The sequence below is a fragment of the Dermacentor albipictus genome, chromosome 6 (assembly GCF_038994185.2).
Source record: "Dermacentor albipictus isolate Rhodes 1998 colony chromosome 6, USDA_Dalb.pri_finalv2, whole genome shotgun sequence".
Lineage (NCBI taxonomy): Eukaryota > Metazoa > Arthropoda > Arachnida > Ixodida > Ixodidae > Dermacentor > Dermacentor albipictus.
In genome coordinates, this window is record NC_091826.1 from 115,199,961 (window position 1) to 115,226,882 (window position 26,922).

The 26,922-nt window shown below is 47.0% G+C and overlaps 1 protein-coding gene across 2 annotated transcripts in view; it reads right to left on the minus strand.

The window, feature by feature from the left end:
* Window positions 1-26,922, minus strand: part of LOC135908308 (microtubule-associated serine/threonine-protein kinase 3-like) — a 122,661-nt gene that overhangs the window by 67,506 nt on the left and 28,233 nt on the right. For both annotated transcript variants that reach the window (XM_065440062.2, XM_065440063.1), the window contains 3 exons: window positions 13,173-13,338; window positions 6,821-6,993; window positions 3,670-3,740 (listed from right to left, as the gene is read on the minus strand). In XM_065440062.2, the coding sequence (XP_065296134.1) occupies window positions 3,670-3,740; window positions 6,821-6,993; window positions 13,173-13,338 (410 nt within the window). The remainder of the gene's footprint in view (window positions 1-3,669; window positions 3,741-6,820; window positions 6,994-13,172; window positions 13,339-26,922) is intronic.

Here is a 26,922-nt window from a genome sequence, read left to right on the forward strand (position 1 = left end):
TAAAAAAACTCACTGCTTACTATGCATCTGCCCTGAAAGAAAATGCTCCAGATGTGACAAAAATGCAACGAGGAGTATTTGCGACACTTTTTCATTCCTACTCGACGGACGAAGTCCCACGACATGACGCTTGTCCACATGGTGAGGACTCATGGTGCCACTACAATCGGCACAAAGCCCTAGTTGAAGCTGGTAAGCCATCAGTGCCAAGACCCCATCGTCCAGCTTTCAGCAGAGACGTTGCCAAAGAGCTTGTGCCTCTCTACAACCGGCTTAGTAAGCCAGAGCTCCTTGCACGATGCTCAAGAATGCAGACACAGAATGCAAACGAGTCTTTCAATGCGCTAGTGTGGAAGAAGTGCCCGAAGACCCGATTCGCATCCCTGAGAACCGTGGAGACTGCAGCAGCCTTGGCTGTACTAGAATTTAATGAGGGTGCACGTGGCATCAAGAGAGTATTTGACAAGCTGGAACTAGAACATGGTGTCCAGACGATGAAGCACGTCCAACAAGCTACCCATCAAAGCATTGCCCGAGCGAAGGCAAGGGCGATGGACAGCTCTAAAGTTGAGAAAAAGAAAAGAAGGCTTGAAGCAATTGCCACAGAACAGCGTCGCGTTGAAGATGAGGGCCCGACCTATGGAGCAGGGCACTTTGATTAATTTTTTTTTACCACAAAATAAAATAGCATGTTCTCAAATCTTTGAACTCATTTTTCTGAGTTTGCACTTTTTGGGGAAACAATACCGTTAGGAAAACAATCATTTCTAAACTACATTGCCAAAAGATGCTTTCAAGGTGGTTTCTAGACTGAAATTTTCTCAGGAACAAGATAAGGTACTTTTCAGGGTGCTAAATAGTTTCTAACAGAAAATATTTTGAGATGTCTGACATGTAATGACAACAAAAAAATTGAACTGTTTTTAGATTGATGACATTTTTACAGAAAGTGCATAAAAAGCATGCGAGCGGTCTTATCTTGCACTATGAACCATCTAGAAGATATCTAATTACAAACAGTTGATATATCTCCATTATTTTTGAAATGATAGTTTTCCTAAGCTGAGACACATGATTGCTGAATATGAGAGCTAACTTTTTGTCTGTTTGAGCTAGCGCATTGAAACTTTGAATGTATTCTAATGAGCAGATTATAAACAGTCGCTGAAAATTTGATAAAAATTGATGCAGTAGTTCAAAAGTTGACTCTTGAGCCTAGCATCCCCCCTTAAGTTATATGACCGGAGGGGTCCGACTTTTTGCAAGATATAACGAGCCGCAATGTGAAGTAAACGTATGGCGCTGTAGGTCCACCTCCTCAAGGACACATACAAGCGCCTAATGCACTACCTGTAGGTCCTTTCGTTCTTGCTTTCTTTTGTTTCTTCATTTATATTCAACCATCGCATCTTTGCTTGCTTACGGGGGTGCGAGCCATTCCTGATGATGATATTTTTTGCTTCACTGGACTAGACGCGGCTTTTTTTTCGGGTATGAACCACCGTAACGAGCCATTTAAGGCTTTAGCCTTAATTGATAATCCTGATTTACCGCATCTGTAATGTTTTCCTGCTTTCACTATAGCCGAGCAACTGATTCATCTTGAATTAGGTAACACAAAAGACGGAGGACGCAGAAAAGAACGAAAACAACGCCACGCAGCGCTGTCCTTGTTCTTTAGCGCTGTTCCATAATGCAAGATTTTCATCCAGCTAGAGGACACGTTCACTTTATTTAACTGATACAAATAGTACGAGTATGTGACCCTCAGACTTCCTGGTTACTCTTGCCCCGATTTATGTGTAATCATAGTTTCATCAGCAATAGGGGAAAAAACGACCCGGTTAAATGAAGAAAGAAAAGAAACACGACCGGGTTAGCGCTCGTCCTGCCATGTTTCTCGCCTTGGCATACCATTTCCTGTTTGCTTTTATTATTCCCAAACATGTCTACCCGCACAACACACTTCGTCAGGAAATAGACAAGGAGACCTCTCCAGCCACAGCACACTGTCCATTGTCAAATTTGAGTCCCCGGACGCTGGTCAAAAGATTCTTCAAATGGTGAGCACTAAGCTTCAGAAGAACTTCACTTTGGCCTAGTTGGTGTTTACTGCATATCATATTGACCGCAATAACGACGTCTTTATTTGCGGTCAGTATGATATGCGGTGAGCACTAAACCTCAGAAACGGCCTCATAAGCCGATCGGGAGCGAAAGCTACATTCAGATAAATTGTGTTTAAATAAGCAATCGACATATTGGAGCAACTTTAGCAAAGTTTCAGAGCTGGCAATAGTCCAACTATTCTTATCGGAAGCTTACAAACAGCACCTAAGCAGACGGTGTGTGCGCCTGTTGGTTAGTGGGCGTGATGCCACCCTCGGCACATCGCCAGCGCGCCACAGGCGGCAGCAGTTGGCGCCTCATATCTCGGAGGCCATGGCGAGGAGCCGCGCGTTCTGGGTAACTTCCGGCGAGCGGTAGTCGGGACCTAACGAGGCGAGTGGTAATAGGGTAATTTCTTTTTATGCGAAGCATATTACGAGAGCTCAACCCAGCTCCTCAGGCGCGGCGGTGTCGCCTTCAATACCACGTGACACCATGACGACACGACAGAGGAGAAACGAGGCTCCAACAACTCGCGCCGTCGCTCGCGGCGTCGCGGCGGTATATAAGCAGCTGCGCTTGCCTCTGCTAGACACTCACGAGGTGAGATGCCACCTGGAGACAGAGCTGCTCGTTGGAATGAGAAGCGAAGGTTGCGGCGTGCTACAGAGACTGATTTTCTAGGTGGCTTTGGCTCAACTCTTGCAAGATGGGCTGGGTGGGAATCGAACCAGGGTCTCCGGAGTGTGAGTCGGAGACGCTACCACTGAGCCACGAGTACGATGCTTCAAAGCGGTACAAAAGCGCCTCTAGTGATGCGGTGTTGCCTTAGAAACGAGCTGTTTCTAAGGCTCAGGCGTGCGTCGCTTGCTCAGGCGCACATTTTGTTGCCGCGCCGAACGCTGCGTTGCTCGACGCTCACCGCGTCCAATGCGGGGCGCGTAGTCGCTGCGCCGTAGCCCATTGTCTTACACCCCTTGGCGGGTCGACGGGAACGCTGTCGCGTTCCACTCTTGAAGGCGAAGCAGAGTAACGCATGAGTTGTTTCTTCGTCTAGCCGACCAAAATATAGCCAAGCAACAGCAGTTCACCAGGCTAAACAGTGGTTCAACAACTAAAATAAACGTTAGTATGCTTCGCATCCTGGGCTTAACCTTAGCTAAGCCACAGCCATTTTTTTTTCGTTTAAAAACTACTTTTGCGAGCTTGTCATGATATATCTAGGCCACCGGAATTTAAAGATAAATCTTTGCGCGGAGGCTGAGATATCGGAAGCTAGGATTCTTACGCGGCGCAATATTTTGTTGCAGTTGGTTTTTTGAAATTCGTTCTTTATGGCGTAACTTGAAAAATTATTCTTCCGCGCGTGGACAGTTTGCGAGCTTTGCAACGTATTATGCGGATGGGTTTCTCCCGAATTTTTATTCTCTCAAACAAGATTCGACTGCCAAAAAGGCACATACTTCGCAGCTACATTTGCTTATATTTCTTGTTGTACAAAGCTTCTTAATTTTCTACATACGGTTATTCCCAGGGGGCTCATCCCGTGGCCTTACTTACAGTGGCCGATGCACACCTTGTTGGTGTCGAAGTCGATAACCTTTACTCTTCCACCCGGAATAATGAGCATGCTGCAGAAAAAATTGAGAAAGCAGGAATAATTTAGGGCTAATTTATTTCTCTGCCACAGTAAGCGAATATTAAATGATATCACACTTTTAATCAATCGAACACTAAAGCTGTCATTACTAGCAGCTTGCGTCGCTGTAGCATGCTAGCTATCTATAAACTTGCTTTCGCGTTTTTCCCAGCAAGCGTCGTTGAATATATAACGTGTCTTGCATACCTGCATTACTTTTGAGTTTTACCAGAAAAAAAAATAAAAAGGAAGAAGCCATTTATTACTGTACTTGAACTGTTTGCACGCATTTGTTCCTTACAAATATTATTTATAGCTTTTGCCAACATTTACGGCATTTGTTGCTTCATGCACTGAATAAATTATTCTTCCGTAAAATTAAAAAGACGTTCTTTCGCAAGAACGGTAAGTCATGAAAGGCGCAACAGTGTCAACTAGGTTCTCACGCAATGACTGTTTGTGTATTGGTGTGTTTTTTTTTATTTGCATGCTTTTCTACTTTGAAGAGAGGGATGAATTGGGCGAGTTGGCGTACGTTCATTGCGCTTCTTCGAGTCAGTCGTCTTTGCTGCTAGCCAGCATTTATTTTGTGTCTGTTAGTGTGTGCCAAACATAGGGTAATAACAATGAAGACTGTTGACTTGCACCATCCCTATAGCGCACCTATTCCGCTGCATGAACTTTAGCTGTGTTGTGCTTTCTTGTAAATATATTGTCGCAGGCCATACTCTCGCACTACACACTTTAAAGCATCCTTCTGTGACATTCTTCTGCGTCGTTGCAATTGGTAGGAAAAGTTGTGCAGGAACCATCGACAATCATTGTCAATGCAGATGAATAACTGAACGCTTCTAGAAAGGTATTTGCTTTATTAAAGCAATCATGTGCTTGAAGGTGCGTATTTGTTGTGTTGAGAATATTTTGGCAGCGTTGGTTGTTTCATTACGAAGGACCTTTGAGCAGCACATGTGCAGCGATAATATTGGGTATACATATCAGCGGTCAGCGAATTAGCATAAGTGAATTGTCTCCAGCGTCGCCGTGAAGGGCGACTGCCATCCACCTTTCTCGCAGCAACCACAAGGAGAGAGGGTGGCGGGAGAACAGGGGAGCTGCCCTTGCAGGGCTCTGTACCAAACCACGTAAATAGTTAGCCACCCAAGATTTCTCGTGTGCCAGCATGCGCATCTCAAAGAGTTGTAAAACAGTTTGCTTTTGGCGACAAACGTGCCCCGTGACTACGTTTGCGTCGGCTCCTTCCTCCAACCAGCGACCACCACAAAAATAGGCGAAAGAGCCAAAAAATCTATCAGATATAAAAAAAGTTGAATAAGCCTGACGAACTTTTAAGAATGCCTAAGCTTCATTCAAGCGCAGCCGCAATCAAAGGCCGCAGTTATTATTACTGAAAGAAACCGCTTGCTTCTTATATACTAAACCACTTATGGGCGACCCTTGTGCTCTTAGTCGCTATTTGAATTTTTCCTCGAGAAGCTGTACAGAAATAATGGGCTGGTTATCAGACAGAATCATGTTGTCTGAGCAGTTGACATAGGTGCTACAGCTGGAATTGCCTTTTACAGTGAAGCTGTATATGAACAGCCGATTCTTCCATCCGTCCGTCTATTGCCTGTACGCCGAAAACACCTCCGGCGCAACTCCATGCGCATGCGCGAAAAAAAAAAGTGAAAGAGAGGCGCGCGATTGGCTGCGCCAGTAGTGACGTCGTTGCTCTCCGTCGAAGCCGAGCGCGCGCGCAGCAGTTTCTCTCCAGTTCCGATATGCGTAGGCCACGCGTCATGCGTACTCCTGAGGAGCAAGCAGCTTTCGATCAACAACGCCGCGAGCAGAACCGGGAACGAGCTCGTCTACGCCGTGCCGATGCTGCAGCCCGGGCGCAAGAACAGGCTCGTGCGGCCGAATGCAAGCGGCAGCTGTGTAGCGAGAATGCGGTAGCCTACCAAGCCATCGTTTAATGAATCGTCGGGATTAACCCAGTGATAAACACCGGGGCGCACTTTTCAGCTTCGCTGGCTAAGCATCTGTACGGAGTGCTGAAGGGCGTTTTTTTTTAAAGCGAAGCTTCTGTACCGAATCCTCCCGGGTTTGCTGACCCTGAATGTTGCGGCATTGCTACTACCTTTCCAAGTAGCTCACAGGGGGCTGCAATTTTATAAGGTATCGGCTTATATGTAGCGCCATCAGCGCTATTTCTACACATAAGTCGGTCGCCGGCTCTGTTATCTAGAAACGCGTTCTTTTCGAGAAAAAAATATACGATGCAGAACAGAAGCATACGGAGGAACACGGGCAAAAAGGGGGGGGGGGGGGTATGTGTGTGGCTGTCAGCGTCTGTTCTGCACCGTTTATTTTTCATGAAGTATAGGGCACACAAACTAGCTCAAATAAAAATGCTGCTACCAATGCGAGAACGCGTCAACTTTTATGGAGAAGGCGACAACAAAGGCGATAATAGGGCAAGAGTGTTACTTTAGCAGGGCCTCATGAATGCCGGTGCATACATTAGCGACGCTTCTAAGGTTACTCGAGCATTCCCAGCATGCTTAAGGGTGCGGATAAGCGAAACAACGGAATAATGTCAGTAGCATGCAGAGACAAAAAAAAATTCTGTCTTGGCCATTATTCCATTAACGCGAAACCTTTTAGTCACCTTGCTCTCGGCGAGATCTGTCAGCGGTTGGAGTAATGCACACGTTAATTGTTGTCAGGTGATCTTCTTGCGTCGTATACGCCTCGTTATTCCACCGGTTAAGCTGTTTAGGAACGGTCGTTGCAAACTTGTGGCGCTTCAGCGGCGACAGATTTCTCTAAGCTTTGCGTTCGTAAGTGATATTTGCCGTTGGCCAGCCACCTTCGCTAACGATATGTCCAGCATCAGGATTGGCTGAAATTTTCTCTTGCGAACAACTCTGGCGCAAGAGGTTTTGTGAATAATGGCCTATGTGCGGGCTTTCCTGGGAGGCGTCACCATAGCGGAGGTGACGAAGTGATTCCACACAGCCAGCTAAAGGAGTTTCATAACTCGCGAGTCGAGATATATCAGGCACTCACTTGGAGACTTTGATGTCCCGGTGCAGCAGGCCCCTCAGGTGCATGTGCTCGATGGCGAGGATGAGCTGCGCCATCACGATACGGCACTCATTGGTCGGCAAGTACCCTGCTTTCTCCACAACTCGGAACAGATCCGCGCCACAGATGTACTCCATCACGGTGAGGTAAGCGTCCTGCAAGAAGTTGCACACATCTCCGACTGCGTTAGGCCCGTATCGATGCCTCGCGAAAGGCCAACTGCAACTAAATATTAGACCACGTAAAAAATCTAGTTTAAGACACTTAAGATAGGGTAGATATACAGAAGTCCTCATGCAATATTTCACGTTCGAAATACGAGCAAAATTTTCATAAAGAGGTCGCAAAAGTAGCTGTTTTTGACGCCAAAACTGAAAAAAACGAAGGAAAAAAATTCACTGACGATTGTGGTACTCCCCAATGCAAAATGTGAGCGTAGCTCTATACGTGTCTTCGTGTCGCAATATCTTGTCTGGCGCGGAGAATCTGTCTCGTGCGGCACGTTGCAAACGAAGCGAGGTGTGGTGCGACTGCCTCGCTAATCGGGAGATCACGAAAGGCAGCGCGTGGCTGACGCGTGGGCGCGATTCACAGCAGCCGCCGCAGACAGACCTCCGCTCATGCAGCGCTTTGTTTCCATACAGACGGCGCGCGCTTCTTTTTTTTCTCAGGCTTTCGCCATACCTTCCTCCTCCCCTTTCCGCCTCCTGGTTCTGCTGCACCCTCCTTCTCCGCCTTCCTCCTCACGCTATCTTCGCTATCGACGTCTTTCATCACCCGCTGCGTTTCGCCTTGGCTCTTTCATCCTTTGCTGTGCTCGTTTGCTCCGTTACGAGGGACAATGCCGACGCAGGAACGGGCCCACTGCGCGCCCGAAGTGACGCATGAGCACGCTTGGCTCCTCAGCGTGACCTCCAAGGTAAGGTGGTAGCTGCCCGCGGTTGCCCACGGCAAGCTGAAATATCACGGACGTGGCCTGCTGGGACTTAACTCATAGCGACAGCCACTAAGTGCCCATGTGGTCTGCTTAGGTGTTGCTTAAAGGATGATGGCAAAAGGCCTACGCAATTACCAGCGCCGTGGTAATTGCTTCAGTGGTATATGCTAATCAGGTATAACAAATTCAGCGAAAGTGAAATTTTGTTGAATTTGGGCTTTAAACGTTGTTTTGACTCTTCGTTGAAGGTGTGCTGCTAACCGAATTTCCAAGACCGCCAGTGCGAAAAATTTTTTTCTTCCCCAGCAGTGAACTCTGTTCACAGATCTGTTTCTGCATACAACGACGTATTCACACATCTGTTGTCAGACATCCGTTCTACAACAAATGCATGAACGCATCGCTTGGAAGTATGCAAAATAAGCAGCGTTGAAGTTTAAGTTGGTATGAGTCGTCTTCCTATGCACGGCAAATGAGAGTCCCATTGCACTTCGCCGCACGAGGACGTCAAGGAAGGGGAGGCTATTGTCGCACTCGTATTCTGTAGTAAACTGTGTGGCTGTGTCTGCTGAGTTGAGAAGACGTAGGAGGCGTGAAGCATCCTGCCTTCGCACAATGCAGAAGCAGTCGTCTACGTAGCGGATGAAAACATTTGGCGCGGGAGCGAAGTCATCGAGTCGCTTAAACTTCAATTCATGTAACCCGGCTTGCCACAAGCAATCCGCTGTCTCATCTCTCGTGACGCGGGCCACACGCATCTGCTCAAGTGACCACGATATGCAGAACGAACTGAAGACAATTCGTCACGAATTATCCCGAAACGGGTACCCTAAGAGGTTTAATAACAAAATGGAAGCTCATGTGCTCCATCCAAAGCCGTCTCAAGGCAAGTCGTTCACGAAACGCGCTGGCGTCCCATATGTGCCTGGCGTCAGCGAAGCTCTTAGCCGTGTATTCTCAAGACACGATCTTAGAATAGCGCACATGCCATCCAAAAAGCTGAGAAATCAGCTCGTTAACGTAAAGGATCGATCTGAAAGCAAGAATTACCCCGGTGTCATCTACAAGGTACCATGCGCAGACTGCAGCTGCAGTTACATCGGCGAAACCGGCAAATTCACGAGAAGATTAAAAGAGCACCAAAGGGACGTCTCCAACAAGAAAAACGCCTCGAACGCCCGTGCCGAACACGCCGATAATCGCAGTCACCGCATCGATTGGGAAAACGCTGCTATTATAGCTAAGGAAAATAATCAGATGACGCGACTCTTGTTAGAATATTCCTTAATTCAAACTACGGACAACAGTATCAACAGGACTGATGAAAATCTGCCTGCCAACTACACCCGCTCTCTATGTCACATTTTGGCATAAAAACGAATGGCGACTCTTGCCAGCTTTTAGTGTGATCAAGGAATCTGTACGGGTCCCGAAACGTCTATGTGTTATTTTCACCTTGGCTTGGTCAGTGACCGCAATTCATTCATCATCATGTTACCTGACCAGACGAACTTTCCTCGAACTCTTGACTACAGGCCAGTATAGAATTCTTCCGCTGCTTTTACTATATCTTCAATATTACTGATGATATTACTCTGTTTATCTTTCAGTGTACATCGTGGCTTGTCCGATGCCTAGTTTCCTTCTCGCGGTTTTCAGGCTGCGTCCATCTTATACTGCTTCGTCAGTCTTTCTCACGTTATAATTTCGAATATCCCTTATTTTCTCCTTGTAGTATAAACTTTTTTAAAACAGGGTTGAAGTGCCTCAGACAGGCTGGCCAACGTTTCGATAGGTGGACCTATCTTCGTCAAAGGCGGCCTCGTCATCCTCGGCGTGTTAGTTTTAAAGGGTTAGTGCAGTGACGTCACGTGCGGGTGTTGTTGCTGGCGGCTGGTTTTAAAGAGAGAGATTACAAGAGGGAACAGGCGCTGTCGTCCGACGTCTGTGAGCCTCATTCTCAAGACGAAGGGACAAGAGCGTGAGAGTGGGCACGCGGGGAGGAAAGAAAAGAAATAGAAGCAGAAAAAAGGGGAAAAAAAAAGCAGGGGGGTGCCAGGGCCGTACCAAGACACAACAAAGGGGGGGGGGAGTGAAAGAAAAAGCAAGAGAAAAATGAAATCTTTAAGAAATATGGGGGCTTGGGAGCGTGTTGGGGATGCGAACGGTTAGGAGGTAATCCGAGGGAGTCGTTGGCGGCATGTTTTTGAGGCATTAGAACGGCCGGTCAAGCAATAGGTCGAGTAATTTTGAAATAGTTAAGGTGGCGACGGGGAGTCTGCGGTGCAATGTGTGGGGAGAATGAAAGGCAGCGGCATGGTATTTCAAGGGGCACTGACCCTCGCGCTTAACGTAGGTGTCGTTACGGCGGCATCCAGAAGGCGATGGTTGAGGCGCCGAAAAAGGCATATTGACTTCGGAATGTGTTGTCGAGGGGGTTTCAAAAAAAAAAAAGGACTAAAAAAGGGGTAAGGGGGAAGGGGGGGGCGAAATCGGTATAGCAAACAGGAGGGCGACGCGTGCAGAAGCGGGCGCGGGCAAGTGTACATGGAAGAAGGGGATCGTACACTTGGTATAGACGTAAAATCCTGAAAGAGTACATTAAATTGAGTAGTAAGCAGGATTTTTTTTTCTCCCTTTCTCCTTTTCCTCTCTCCCCCTCTCCCCCCCCCTCTTTTCCTCCGAAATGAAAGAATAGGTGAGGTTAAGAATTAAAGTTGGCTGGTGGCCTAATGTGTTTTGTGTATTGGTTGATGATATGAGAGTTTCAGATTTAAGTTACAGCTTTTAAAGATTCTAAGTTGCCGCGTGCCAAATTAATTCCTGTCGGGTGTAGGCAATTAAACTTGTGTATGAGGTATGATTCCGTGTACTTCCTTTCGCGAGGGGAACGGAAATTTGTTTGTAGTATATAGAGCCTTGCTTTGTCAAACATATGTCCATGTTCATTAAAGTGGCTGGCTACTGCTTTGGGTAAATTGTGTTTTGTGTCCGCGCGGTGACCATTGAGTCTTGTATTGATTTGTTGTCCGGTCTCACCTATGTATTGTTTGCTACAAGCGGCGCATTCTAGACAGTAGACTACATTGCTTGATGTGCAGGTGAAAGCCGAAGTTACTTTGTGTGTGTAATTCGACGCTGTACTTTTTACTGTAGTAGTGGATTGAATGTGTTTGCATGTAGAGCACCTGGGGCGACCACAGGGATTGGTTCCCAACTTCTTCTTTTTCTGTAGTTTGGCGTGCACAAGAACATCTTTAAAATTAGTGTTGCGTCTGTAGGCTACTCTGGGAGGGTCGGGAAAAATCTTCTTAAGTTTCTGGTTGCTGGTGAGAATCGGGTAGTATTTACTTAGGATGTTATTCACAGTAGTTTTGACAGTTTCGCGAATTCTATCTGATCTCTTGAGTTGGACATCTTCATTTTTTGTCGTTTCTTTATTAGGTCTTTTGTTACTTGGGAAAGCTTACCTACTTGTTGCTTTAATGCCTTACCTCCCACTTCAACTGCTGCTTCTGAAGCCAGCCTAGTTACGATTTTATTCATTGCCTCAATGTCATCTGCTCTTTGTTCTAAGGCTGCATATTTGTTTGCAAGTGCCAACCTGAATTGATCTTCTTTTACCCTTACTACGTCTACGTTGGCCTATTTCTTCTTGACCAATTTTACTCTTTCTTTCTTCAACGTGATGTGAATCCTAGCCCTCACTAATCTATGATCACTGCACTTTACCCTACCTAACGCTTCTACGTCCTGCACTATGCTGGGATCGGCAGAAAGTATGAGATCAATTTCATTTCTTGTTTCACCATTACGGCTTTTCCAGGTCCACTTTTTCTACCAACGCTTCCTGAAGAAGGTGTTCATTATTCGCAGCTCATTCCTTTCCGCGAATTCTACCAACATATCTCCTCGAGTGTTCCTAGAATCCACGCCGTAGTTGCCGAGTAATACTTGTTGGGGGGCTAGTTGGTGCATGTTTCCGTGTGTTGGAAACATGCACCAACTAGTTTTTTCGGCGCTATAACCACCGTAGTTGCCAACTGCTTGTTCACCAGCCTGCTTTTCCTCCACTTTTGCATTGAATCGCCCATCACTACAGCATACTGAGTTTGCACATTTTGCATCGCTCATTCAACCTCTGCATTAAACTGTTATATTTTCTCATCATCGTGATTGGAGGTTGGAGCGTAGGTTTGTACTACCTTTATTCTATACTTCCTATTCAGCTTTATTACGACTACTGCTACCCTCTCATTATTGCTATATATATATATATATATATATATATATATATATATATATATAGTAGAAAAGATGGTCAGATGGTTTTCGGTTGGCCTCCCCCTTCCTAATCAAGAAATAATTGGTACGCCTCTGCAGCATGACTAAATTTGATTTTGGCTCGTGTAGCTGAGTGGCTGCTCACTTCGCTGCTTGAATGGGACACAGACTACAATGAAGACGATGGTCCAGACGTCCCCAGAATTATTAGTTAGCTTGCTCCTAAGTACAAAAGCCCGAACTATAAATGTTTGCGCAGAAAATATGACATCAAGAACACTGCACAATGCCGTAACCTTGGCTACTGCATGAATACTCAACACTTACATATATTGTAAAATGCACCTCGCTATAGAGGTTGGTCGCAGTTGCTTCTTGCAATTTCACTCGAAATAAGCCCAAGCTCCAGCTTGAAATGTGTTTTAGCTAAAGTAACAAAAGAGGAAACATATGGTTACGTGTAGCTGTAGCTGTATAGCTGCAGGTCAAACGTCCGTCGTGACCCATCGCATAAACAATGGCGATGCTATATCAAGCCGGCCCACGTCTTCTTCTTCTTCCTCCTCAGTGCAGCCACGCTGTGGCGGGCTGTTCCGTAGCAATATTGCGAGCAACTGTCGGAAGGAACGCAATCTGTGGCCAGTAAAACTTAAATATTTGTTTTAATATGTCACAACTTTAGAGTTCCAGTGCCTACATAGTGAACATTTGTTTCTGTATGAAACAAATGTTCATACAGAAAGCAAAAAACAAAAAAAATATTGATTCGTGAATGGCCTACCTAAGCCCATTCAACGAATTTAAGAGCCTTAATTGAATACTACTACAGCAGGATCTTTCTCGAGGTTCACGTGATTAAGGACGGGCCATGTACGTGATGACTCGACAAGCGTATTGAGGAGTTGTGATTGAACATGGGTCGTCTCTAACGCCATCGTGCTCTTGTTGAAACGTTGGCTCCAGAGACATGCCCTGTTTTGCCCGCGGTTGACTACTTCAACTCTTCACATCCGTGTGACCTTCTGTCTTTCGTGTTTTACGAGAAGCGCACTGAACTATTGGGGCCGCATGCCTGCCGATATTTCGGTACGAAGGGAGGCATCTCACACTCACCTTCGTGCAGTAGCAGGCGTAGTACTTCACTAGAAAGGGGTTCCTGATGATGGAGGCGGTCACTTTGTCGACGCAGGCTTGCTTGTGGCGCTGGAATTTCTCGCACGGCACGAGCTTCATAGTGCAGACCAGGCCCGTTGGCTTGTATATGGCCTTGTATACGGCTCTGCAATGAAGGACATCGGTGTAGATGCACATGTGCCACGAAATGGTAGACGATCGTTCATTGCTTCAATTATTGGGCTATCCAAGACTTATTTTGTAAGAGTATGGGTCGGGCATGTCAAAAAGGGGCAGCTGCATGGCCATGCCGTCGTCCGACTAATCCACGCTAAAGACGTTTTAGAAAGGAGGAACAAGTTCTCATCGAGAGCGAGGAGTACTGGGTTTGTTTATAATATCTACGTGAAGAGTGGAGAACGTTACGCCTCATCAGTCTAGCGCGACTGAACTTAAAGGGACCCTGAAAAGATTTTGACGATTTTCTACAAACGTACGGAGTCATTAGAGTAGGTCCTTCTGATCATTAATTGACACATCTAAGTGCTCCGTGTAAAGCGTGTAGTTTATTATAAGGTTTCAAAAATGCACATCGCTGCTGATCGCAGCACGCTGCTCGGCGGAATCTTAAGCCGCCCCTACCCATATGACGTCAGTGGGGCGAGCTATCCGATTGGCTGACCAGGGCGCGTGATCGATAATTTTTCCAGCTTTATGGTAAACAAATGATCTTTGTAATAGTTGGAATGTTAGTTCATTTGTTTTTATAAAAAGAAAGTAACATAAAGAGAATGCACAAGAACAATTTTTCAGTACACTTAAGTACTTCCGGCATACAGCAAGTGTCGTCTGCTTGTGTTACACGTACTCCATTTTGACGAGAGCTCCGCGGTCAGAGTCGGTCTCAGTCTTTTCGCGAGCACTATGATTCGACTTTGTTGCCTTGTGGACTGCGAACCTAGCGACTGGCAATATGTCAAGCTGCTACATCGTGTCCCTCTGCAAGGCAGCATACGAGCAAACTGGCTGCTGCGCATCTGGCTACCGCTATCCGATAGGCTCCAGGATTTGCGCGTTTGTGGCCGTCACTTTACAGCGGAAGATTACTAACGCAATAGCGTTTCGCAAGTCCGGTATTAGGGCGAACACAAGCGCAAGGGGACAGGGTCTGGCCACTTGACTGTGCCGGGATGAGCCATGAGATTAGCAGAAAGGCAAATGTGAATGGTCTGCACGGTGCAGCCACCTGGTGGCACAGAGCTCAACCATACACAGTAGCTGCAAGGAAGTGCATTCTTCTTTGCTGCTGGTGTGTATTTTTCGTAGGAGTGTAATCATCAACACGTTGTTCTTATAAATGTTTAAAATGTTTTACACTTGACTAGAGCAATATTAGCGCTGTGTTTGACTGGTTAAGCGCTGCGCCAACAAGTGTCTGGACCGTGCAGACCGATCAGGCTGCTCACGTACGCCTACGCTGAAGTTCCTTCATCAGCTTGAGTTTATGCCTCCAGTCATTTGCCGAAATGACCAGCTTGCCTGTGGTTACCGGAATACCGGACACCTTCGGCGCTACGACAGAATGCTCGCAACGCACGCTGCTTCGATGGCTCTCGGTCGACGGCCAAGCGGCTAGCGGAGAGGTCTCGCGCGGGAGGAGGCGTGCTTTAAAACAACCGGAAGTGGACGACGTGACGTCGCATCGTGACGCAGGACCAGTGAAGGCGGAGCTTAGCGCCGCTCGCTCGGCGAGCGAGTTGAGGAGGAAAGGCATGGCTTGGGAGGAGGGTAACTTCTAATCGCTTGTAACTCCATTAATACGTAACGCTTCACTTAAATTGTGGTGCGAGTGTTCTACTTAAGCTGTACCCTATGCGTCTACAAAATTTGTCAGAACCATTTCAGGGGCCCTTTAAGCGCACTGGGGAGCCGAAAACCTTCGCTTAAACCCCATCTGTCATCCCTAGATCTTTAGGGCAGGGAAAGGGGCCGCCCCACCTTCGTCCAATCAGAGCGTCCAATGTCGCCGAAGGACCCGTGCTAAGGGCGAGGGTTCACACAATCACTCCCGCAACCTTCGTTCACTGAACACACAGAAAGGAGGAGAACTTCGTGGATTGGGATCGTCACGCTTGACTCAAGCTGGCGCGTCTTCGTTCCTGGGATGACCCACCAGTTAGCTGGAGCGTCTGTCAAACGACCGTGGCGGTTACTTGTGTCCGTGATGAAATGCCGTAGACTACCCTTTTCCCGAAGTTTCTTGCTCCCATTGGTCCGTGACTGCGACAGTGAACCAGCAAACAACACTCGACCGCCAGACAGTGTTGTGGCGCCTTACTGGCGCCACAACTCTGTCCGAGGGGGACGCATTGTTAGCTTCACGAAGCGGTTCGTCGTAGTGCGGCAGGAGAGGTTAGAAGGTCACTACTCCTGTTGGTCGGTCGTAGCTATGTGTAATGCGAGAAGTTGAGAGTACCATTTTTTTTCTTCAGAAAGTTATATTGCTCTGTCAGCGGGTTAGACGGATTGTCAAAACGGTGGCAACGAAATACGGTGATTTTATTGCGATCAGCGTTCTTAGCCTACTTCAATCCATCGTCTGTCTTCATTACGCCGCTCTACCCAGTAAGCCAATGCAAGGTTAGTTGGTATTCCGTGTTGCAGCTTCGTAGCGGGAAAAGAAAGCACAAGGGAGAAGGAAACGACATGCAGTTAGCGCTTGTGTATATTGTTTCCCTTCGCCTGTGTCGTTCTTCTTTTCCGCACTACGAAATTGCATCACTGTACCAAATTGTGTTACCTTAGGCCACCAGGCAGGTTGTCGTGCAGGCTGCTGTCTCACCTATAGTAGACGCCTTAGGTCGCCGGGTATGTGCCCGAACAAATAGGACAATTTACGCTGCCTAATAAATAACATAAATAAAACAGTTAATATTTCCACCCACAATGCATGCGCCGTCAGCAAATGGCTTACGCGCTTTTCTTGAATGATGAGTGAAATAACGTAAATGGTCATTCCGCCAAGAAACGTTTTGCCAAATTTTTGCTTTGTTAGGTGAAAGGTAATGGGCATTTACTGAAGCCCCACAACTCCTGCCAGTCAAGACAGAAGTTTACAGGAAGACAGAGGCTTAAAGCTATGAGCCGTAGTTGAACAATAGTGTCGCTGGATCCAATGTTCCGACAAGGAGACTTATGAACTTCATCAGGGCGACGCAATGTGAAAACAAGGGGCGAAGACAAGTGCCTTTGCCGGAGCATTCGCTTCGGCGACCCTCCTTGTTCAACTACTGCTCACCTCATACCAGCGCACGCACCAATGTTGTCATTAGACCAACCGTCTTCCTTAATTAGGAAGGACCACAAATTGTATTTCTCTGTGTTTTTTTGAGGAACACAGAAATTATAAAAAAAATTACGGCAGACCAATGCGAGAACGTCAGCTCCACTGCATACGCATATATATATATATATATATATATATATATATATATATATATATATATATATATATATATATATATATATATATATATATATATATATATATATATATACAGGCTACAGGTATAGATCGTGCGTGAACTCGATACGCTTCTTAGAATTAGCGTGCCGGTAAGAGGCACGAGCATGGAAAGTCCGACTAGTGCTGAACGTCAAAGTTCATCGTGTCATTCCTTCACCGTTCTGACTGTACTTTGACGCTGATGTGGATTCACTACTTGGATGGGCGCACAGGCGTCGATAATAACAGCAATAGTGACTTCGTCTATATGAACCTCTAACATGCTTCGTCTCGTCGGCACCGTTTGTGGTGGAAGTCGTCAATGCAGCGTTTCCCCCTGACGCTGCGCTGTTAAGTTTTCCAGAAAAGCGCGTGCGGTGCTAAATGGGCGACAACCTGCGCCATCCTGAACGGGAACGCGACTGGTGACTACGTGACAAAAATTTTGTGGAGGTTTGGGCGTTGGGGAAAGGCGACTTGTTTGCCGGCGGGAAACGGATGCTGTCCTGGCGGGCCAGACTCGCAGCAGCCGACCTTGTTCATCCATCGCACGCTTGATAGCGGCACAAGAACAGTGCGCAAGCGCTCCGTCACGTGGTATTTTTTCATATATCGCGGGCTTTCTTTGGAGCGCGGAAAAAAGGACCACGTGAGATACCTCATGTTGGTAAAAATTTATTGAGAGGTTTCTCAAGGTGCTCTACAACTTTGCGTATCACACTTGGCGTCTGCAGCGAATACATAAAAAGTTTATTAATTAAGCACAACTAATCCGTTAGTTAAGGGGAAAATTAAAAAATAGCCCGAGTAACTCTAGGTTAGTGCGAACATTTTGCTTTCGGTTCAACTCGCGTCCGGAGTGCCTGTCATTTTTAAAACTTTAGCTTAAGTTATGCGGGACAACCTGCATATGCACAGCAAGGGATGAGCACTTTGCTAACGACCTTCCACAATTACTCAAATATCCATCAACGCTTTGGAAAACAATAAGCCATAGGGAAGAGAATAATCGCATTCTATTACACGATGATAACGCAATCGCTCTTCCTGAGAGTGAGTGTGCAACGGTTTTCAATTCCCTTTTCACATCCGTGTTCACAAGTGAGGATAGCTCAAATGTAGCCTTCGTACCTGATTTCGGTTATGGCTGCATGGCACCGATAAACATCACGGTCGGGGCATTGCTTCGCTAATAATTAAACTTAAAGTGTCGTCTTCTTATGGCAATGATGGAATAAATTCTAAGATAATGAAAAATACCTCTTCTGTTTCAAGCGTCATCCTGGTTCATATTGACGCAGTACAACGCGGACAGAAGACAGGGAGACGTTATTCAAGAACAGCAGGACAACCTGTTCAAAAACGAACAGGACAGAGACACGTATTCTTCGTCCTCGCCGAATCTTACTGACCCACTAGACGAAGTCCGTTAATGTCTCTATCGTCGCTGTCGTCTGCATAGAATACACGCGTCATTTGTCCTTTCCTAAGAGAGCATCACCCCGATGCTAGACCAGAAGTGTCCCTTGCGGAAGTAAGAGTCTCTCGCATAGTTATTCGCCCCACATACGGCTTCATGCGGACAACTTGCACAAGTTCAGGATGGTGCGTGCGGCGCCACGTACAACTGAGACTATCCGGAATGACCTCCTATGTGACGTCACTGAGTCGGCGCAATTCTCGATATAGTCCGAAGTATCGCCTTAAAAGCTTCTCGGAAAGGCCTCGTTTCCGTATGGGTGTCCAAACCCACACTCTGTCGCCGACTTCATAGGTTACTATTCTCCGGTGAAGATCATAGCGGCCCGCGTCGTAGTCTTGCTGCTCGCAGAACCACAAGCACGCGAGCTGCCGAGCCTCTTCTGCGCGTTGCGTAAACACATCGCCGTCCATGTCAGTGTCGTCAAAGTCGTGTGGAAGCATCGCATCCAACATCGTTCGTACATCCCGTCCGTGAACACGGGTGAACGGTGTCATGCGCGTCGTCTCTTGTTTCGCCGTGTTATATGCAAAGGTGATATAAGGTAGGATGTCATCCCAATTTTTATGTTTGACATCCACATACATTGAGAGCATGTATTCAATTGTTTTCTTTAGGCACTCTGTTAATCTGTTGGTTTGTGGATGGTAGGCGGTTGATTTCCGATGAGCCATTTCACGTAGCAGGAAGACGTGATCTAAAGGTGCAGCCGTAAATGCGGTTCCTTGGTCTGGTATTACGACGGTGGGTGCGCCGTGTCGCAGCACAACATGCTCAATGAAAAAGCACGCCACCTCGGCTGCTGTGCTTCTCTGGATTACCTTTGCTTCAACGCTTCTCTGTATTGCCTTTGTTTCAGGGTAACGTGTGACATAGTCGGTTGCGATGATGAGAAAGCGATTCCCTGTAGTAGAAGTAGGAAGTGGGCCCGATATATCCATTCCGATTTGATCAAATGGTCTTCGAGAAACCTGGACGGGTGGTAGGAGGCCGGCTGGTTTCGAGGGAGGCGACTTGTGCCTCTGGCAGTCGAGGCAGCTGCGAACGTGATGATTCCCGGTGGTGGAAAGTCTTGGCCAGTAGTATCTCTGCTGCACTCTGGCCAACGTTCGTGTATCCTAAGTAACCAGAAGTCACCTCGTTGTGACAGGCTTGGAGTACTTCCGTAGGAAGAGTTGCAGGAATGACGGACAGATAGGGGTCCCCCGTCAAAGAAAACTTTCTTTGGTGCATAACTTTGGCGCGCAGACAAAACGATAACAGTGCTCTTGCGAAATCTCTAGGCGGTTTCGCAGATCTGCCCTCTAAGTAAGTGACCAGTTCAAGCAACTCAGCGTCGACCCGTTGTTGTTGGGTGATGGTGAATGTGTCTAGAACACAAAGAAAGGCTGAGTCGTCGTCTTAGGGTGGAGCAGGCGACTCTATCGGCGATCGAGACAGGCAGTCAGCATCCGTATGTCGTTTCCCCGACTTGTACATGACAGTCATGCCAAACTCTCGCAGCCGTAAGCTCCGACTCGCCAATCGTCCCGAAGGATCTTTAAGGTTTGTCAACCAACACAGTGAATGGTGGTCGCAGATAACTATGAAGTGGCGGCCATACAAATATGGGAGAAATTTCATACCCGCCCATACTACGGCGAGGCATTCTTTCTGAGTTGTGGAGTAACTAGCCTCTGTTCGTGAGTGTTCTATTTGTAAAGGCAAGCACTCTTTCTGTGCCCTCCTGCCACTGCACAAGAACAGCTCCTAAGCCAACATTGCTGGCATCAGTGTGGAGCAATGTAGGAGCAGTCTCATCAAAGTGGGTAAGCACTGGAGGTATCTGGAGACGTTCCCGCAAGTCGTTGAATGCACTTTGCTCTTCCTCACCCCATACAAAAGCAACGTCGTCTCTCTCATCAAGCGAGTTAACGGTGAAGCAATGCGACCGAAGTACATATGGTCCACCGACCTGACCCTCAAGCCGGAGAAGTGCCACTTTGGCTTTGTGGAACTACAGTTTCTTGGTCATGTCGTCAACCACGCAGGTGTTCGCCCGGATCCTGAGAAAATCGCCGCCGTAGCACAGTTTCCCGTGCCATCCGATAAAAAGGCTGTCAGGCGCTTCCTCGGCCTCTGTGCGGTAGTAAGCACAGACGCCGAGAAAGCACCTGACAGTTTTTTTATCGGATGGTACGGGAAACTGTGCTACGGCGGCGATTTTCTCAGGATCCGGGCGAACACCTGCGTGGTTGACGACGTGACCAAGAAACTGTAGTTCCACAAAGCCAAAGTGGCACTTCTCCGCCTTCAGGGTTAGGCCGGCGTACCGTATGTATTGCAGAACCGCTTCAAGCCATTCGAGGTATTCTTCAAACGTTGCGGAGAACACAATAACGTCGTCGAAGTACACTAAGCACTTTTTCCACTTCAGACCCGAAAACACAGTATCCATGAGGCGTTGGAATGTAGCAGGGGCAGAGCACAAGCCGAAAGGCAAGTCTTTAAATTTGTACAGGCCATCTGGCGTCACAAAAACTGTTTTTTTCACGGCCTCTCCGGTCCACCTCGATTTGCCAACATCAGATTTTTAAGTCCATTGAAGAGAAGTAACGTGCGTGACGAAGCCTGCCGAGTGAATCGTCTATATGGAAAAGTGGGTACACGTATTTCTTTGTCACCTGATTTAGGTTTCCACACAAAAACGCAAGCTGTCGTCTCTTTTCTCGTCTAGAACTACAGGAGATGCCCAGGGACTCGTTGATGGTGGGATCACGTCGTCTTCCAGCATTTTTCTCACTTGTTGTATGGCTTCACGTTCTCTGGGAGCCACACGATAAGCATTTTGGTGAATTGGTCTTGCCATATCCTCTGTAATTATTCGTTGCTTCGTTAGAGGCGTCCGAGCGACGGTGGACGTCGACTCAAAGCAGTCGTTGAACTTGGAGAATAGCGGTAGAAGCCGTTCTTGTTCGTGCTGCGACACAGCAGTGCTGACGTCTAGGCGTCTCTTCGGCATAGGCGTCTTCGCATAGGCTTCTTCGCATAGGCGTCTTCGGCATAGGCATAGGTGGCACAGGCATAGGCGTCTCTTCGAGTAGTGAACAGCAGCCGCTAACATGCGCAACACCATCAAAATAAGCCACAGCCGTGCCCTTCGGAAGGTACCAGGACTCTGTGCTAAAATTAGATAGCAACAGGTTCGTGCACCCGTCGGTGACATTTACAATTCCTCGTGCGACCGAGACACCGTGAGTAAGCAACAGCACGGTCATTTGGTCGGGAACTCCCTCGAAATGAACCGGTGCGTCACATGCTACCCAAACAAGGGTACGTGATTGAGGTGGGATGACGACGTTGTCCTCTGCTAGACGAAAGGAGTTGCGTTGTGGCGATAAGCAATGGACTAAACCCGGGCTCTTGTAAAACGTCACCATGCAGTCTGAGATGTTCATTACGGCACCATACTCTTTAAGGAAATCCATTCCAATAATCAAATCTTGACAGCACACAGGAAGAACAATGAAAAGGGCCACGAAAGAAGAATCCCGGATGTTAATTCTAGCAGTACATCTTCCAGAAGGCATCAGTAATCGCCCGCCTGCCGTCCTTATGTCAGGTCCCATCATGGCGTCATTACTTTCTTCAGGCGGAAGACGAGTTCCTGACTCATTATACAGAAGTGTCGACTAACGCTGTCAACAGAAGCCATCCACGGAAACATCGGTGCTCACAATTTCTTCGGTGTCGGTGTTCACCAGCTTCACGTCGTTCTGTGGCGAGACTATCGGGGGCTTTTCATTGTCTTTCGGCGGGCCTGTAATCTTACCCTCTTACCCCCGCCTTCAGTTTCCCCGGCGTGGGCTGGGTGGTCTTCGTCGTCAGAGGTCAGCAAAAGTATGTCCAGTGGGGGAAGGCATCTGACGTGGAACGGTTGGAGAGCGCGACTGACGGCCGAAATCGGACTGATCGTGCGGCGCGGATTCGTCATTCGGGTACACTATTGAAGGTCCCTGAAAAGCAGTGTCGTCGCAGCGTAGCATGGAGTCGTCATTTGCACGTCGACCCTATTAGGACCACGGACGAAGAGGTCGAAACGATGTGTCTCGATGTCAGCAATGACGCGAAATATGGCCGGCGCCTCCGCAGTGAAAACAGAGTGGGCGCCAATTGACGGTGCGCCATACGTCGGTTCTCTGGAATTGCGGCCGTCCCGTAATGTCGTTTTGCGGCGTTGACCAAGGCGCGGTGAACGGCGGCTGATGGTATGACTGCAGCTGCATAACGAGTGCGCGCCTCGAAACCTGCTCTTGCAGAGGCGACCGCGGAGCGACTGTCGGAAGCTGGTGGCACGGCGGTGCCGTTGTAACGGGTGGTGGGCATCGGACAGTGGTGGCGTTAGTCATGGGACGCTGGTGATATTGAATGTCAGCTGCCGGGAACGCCTGCATGATTTCGTCGCGCACCACTCCGGCGATTGACGTCACGGGTCTGTCCACTGTCGGTGTCAGAATCTGTTGGCTTTCCTCTCTTACGAGTTCTCTAATCCATTCACGCAAGGGGTTCTGATACTCACCAGTCACTGTGGCGGCATTGATTGTGGTGCTGATGGGCAGTAAATCGTACTGCCTGCATCTCTGACGAAGGGCCCTTTCAATAGCCGTAGCCTCTTTGATAAAGCCAGCGACAGTGACTGGTGAATTCCGCACAAGCCCCGCGAACAACTAATCTTTTACACCTCGCATGAGGTAGCGCAACATTCTTTCTTTAGTCATGCTCGGGCCGGCTCTACGAAAGAGGTCGACCATGTCCTCGGCGAACATTGTAACCGACTCATTAGGTTGTTGTTCCCGTAGCTCCATCATCTGCTGGGCACTGTCGCGTCGGTCGGCACTCGAAAAAGTATCCGTGATTTTCTGACGAAAGTCGTTCCATGCCGTTAAGTTAGTTTCGCAGTTCTCGTACCAAGTACGGCAACTGTCGTCAAGGGCGAAATAGACTGGGAGAGCTTTTGCTGCTTAGTCCACTGGTTAATCTGTGCGACACGTTCATACTTGTCAAGGCAGCCTTTAATGCCTTCGAAGAGTGCACCGCGATAGCGATTGGGAACCAGAGGATGCAGAACGGTTACTTGTTGTGGACTGGAAAACCGGCTGCCTTGGGGTGATCGCGGTGGGCTGGTTTCGGCCATTGCGAGATGTGTGGAGCTCCTGGAGAGAGGTGGATGAAAAGGCAAGAACTCCGGGGCAAGGCCTCGCAGTCGACGACTAAAGCGATGCATGGGTGTCGTAACTGGTGATAACGGGTTCGGGCTACATGAACAACTTCCAGAAGGACTTCGGAGCATCAGGCGTGGTCATTACCCAGCACCTCCACCAGTGTCGCAGCACAACGCGGACAGAAGGCAGGGAGATGTTATTCAAGAACAGCAGGACAACCTGTTCGAGAACAAACAGGACAGAGACACGTCTTCTTCATCTTCGCTGAATCTCACTGACCCACTAGACGAAGTCTGTTAATGTTCCTATCGCCGTTGTCATCTGCATTGAATACACCCATCAATATATTCAGTTGGTTAGGTAGTTAAATGTGGGTTAGTGGGGCATAAGCGGCTAAGGCTATTCTGTGCCAAACACGAGGTGTTTTGAAATCCAATCTAGGAAGAAAAAGCATGTTTAATAATCTATCTTTTATGTAAAAATGCTGTGTCGTCTAGAAATTTACCCACGTTGGGTAATGGGACTAGCGGATCATCTCCTAAAATTAAAGAGTGGTGTAAAGGTATGTGTAGTTGATAGAAGTTGTGAAAAGGTTTCGTCTGTGTGTTTCAATATGCGTACATGTCAGTAATATGTGCATAACTGTTAGCGGTTCTTGGTATTTCTCACATGTTGGTGTCTTTTTTCGTAAGTAAATAATTGTGCGTGATGTGTGTGTGCCCAATGCGCAGTCGGCATAAATTACTTCAAAGAACCACTCCTGGTGATAACATGACTTCCACTCACCAACTACTGGTTTAGTAAGATGTAGCTTGTTCTCTGCACAACGGTCCCATTCGTGTGGCCATTTTTACGTTAAAGCTTTCCTAATCGCATGGATACTATCTTTATATGGAAGTCTTGCGTTTGTTTTGTCTTTGTAAGATGCCATCGATGCAAATTTATCAGCTGCTTCGTTACCGGGTATCCCAACATGGCTTGGGACCCAGCAGAAACGGATTGACCTCCCGTATTTGTTAAGGGCCACCATGTTTACTATGTCCCCTACCAGGGATTCACACTCAGATTTAAGATGTAGAGTCTTTAGTGTACTTAAAGAATCAGTGTATATGACTGCATTATTGTGTGTCAGTGATAATCTTTTTAAGTACAACCCATACAGCGTAAACTTCAGCCGTGAGAACAGAGGCATGTTTCGGTCATCAATTACTTCTTACCCAATTTTCCGGAATGGCCCCCACGCCCACGTGTTTTGTTTTAGAGCCATCAGTGTAATATTTCATGCTATTTTGATATTTGTCCTGAAGAGCACGGAATTCATGTATAATGTGTTCGTGTGGGGTGTCTCTTTTCTTTAGATGTGTCAATGTCCAGTCACATAACTGTGTGAAATTGTGCCACGGGGGCAAGCATTGTGGTTTTTTGGCAATCTGTAGTCATCATGAGGAATGTAATAATAACGACACTATTTCTCATATCGCAGGACAAGCGGCCTAATCATGTTCGGTTTATTTGTATATTGTAAGCGTGAGTTGCATTGTGTGAGGATGTGTAGCATATGTGTTGTGGTAATGACTGAGTACGTAGGAAAAAGTGAGTAACGCTCTGCGTTGCTGTAAGGAGGGTTCATTACACTCAGTGTATAAACTTGGAACAGGTGACGTTCTATAGGCACCACTTGCTAGTCGCAGTCCAAGGTTATGCACTGGATCAAGTCGTTTGATGCATGACTGCCTGGCTGAGCCGTAAACCATGGAGCCGTAGTCTAAAAGGCTGCGCACAAGAGATCGGTAAATACGTAAAAGACACTTTCGGTCGGAACCCCAGTGCTTATGAGATAAAACTTTTAGGATATTCAACGCTTTATTTTCATTAATCTTTAGTGTTTTATTGTGGGCTAGGAAGTTTAGTTTTCTGTCAAAGATTACTCCCAAGAATTGATATTCTTGTTTTACCAGCAGCGAGACATTCAATTTTAAAGCCGCGTCTAAGTACAATCCTCGTTTTTGCGAGAATAGCACTGTAACAGTTGTTTGAGTAGAGAAGCGGGAACCATTTTTCTCAGCCCATTCTATTAGTTTCTTTATTGTGATCTGGAGCTGCCTTTCACATGTTGGTAAGGTTGAGGCGTGGCACGCTATCTACGGATCATTGACGTATATATGGAGTGCATAAAAGAGGGGGTGGGAAGAATGAGTTTGTTAATAGAGCTCGTTTCTACTATAGTGTTGTGCTAAGTATGCTACCTTGTGGTACGCCGTATTTTTGGATGAATATGCGCTAGAGCACAGTGCCTAGACGGATTTGGATTGTTCTGTTGGACATAAAATCAGCAAGACAGTTTAGCATTTTGCCGCGGATTCCTAAAGCAGTGAGGTCACGTAAGAATCCAAATCTCCAAGTGGTGTCATACGCTTTTTCTAGATCGAAGAACGCTGCCAGACAGTGCTGTTTGTGTAAGAATGCTTCACGTATTTCGTGTTCAAGTCGGACAAGGTGGTCAGTCGTTGAGCACCCTTTTTTATTCCCGCACTGGCGAAAATCAATTAACTTCCACATGTCAAGAATGAATGTTGATCTCGCGTTTATGGCACTTTCATACGATTAGCCAAACAGCTCGTCAGGGCAATGGGTCAAAAACTGCTTGGGGATGTGGCGGATTTGCCTGTGTTTAAAAAAAACACAACTATTGCGTTTTTCCAATCTTTTGGCATGATTCCAGATTGAAATACTTTATTGAAAAGTTTAAGGCGAACATCTACGGATGCTTATTACAGGTGTGCAAGCATGGAATAATGGATCCGGTCAGGACTGACTGCAGTTTATTTTGCCAGCACATATTACCCTGTTAAATTCCTGTAAAGTGAATGGAGCATTGTATTCTTCCTTCGATGTACAAGCATTTGGTAATTTCTCCTTTTCTGCTGACAGTATTGCATATTGAGAACATGGCTGAATAGATTGCCGAGCTAGAGACGTTATAGAAATGTTCCCCAAGTATATTTGCTTGTTCTTGTAGTGTTGTCTGAGTGTTTGAAGGTTTAAGTATAGGCATCGTGTATGAAGAATAGACCGCCCTAAACTTTCTGACCTGCTCGCACATCCTTTTGGATGTGATGGTGCTATTAATTGTAGATATGTATTTCTGCCAAGACAATTTTTCGGCCTTTCTGTGGATATATCGTGCTTCCCTTTGGCTTGTTTGAAATTCATAAAGCAATATATTGGTTATGTGCGTAAGATTCCCCAGGCCTTATTTTGCTGCTTTTTTTGCTTCAGTGCATTCATGTGTCCACCAAAGATGCAGTTCTTTCCGAACAATATCAGAAGATTGAGGACTAGCTTTTTCAGCTGCGACAATTATACAGTTAGTAACATTTTCATTAATTTCATCAGTGGTGACGTCTGCCAAATTGATCTCCTCCAGCCTGGCACTTCCTGTGAGTACAGACCAGTCTGCCATTTGTAATTTCCAACGGTGAGGTTTATAGGATATAATGGGTAGGGTCGATGTGAGGTTGATTACAGCAGGTAGATGATCGCTGCCTTATGAGGTGTTCAGGA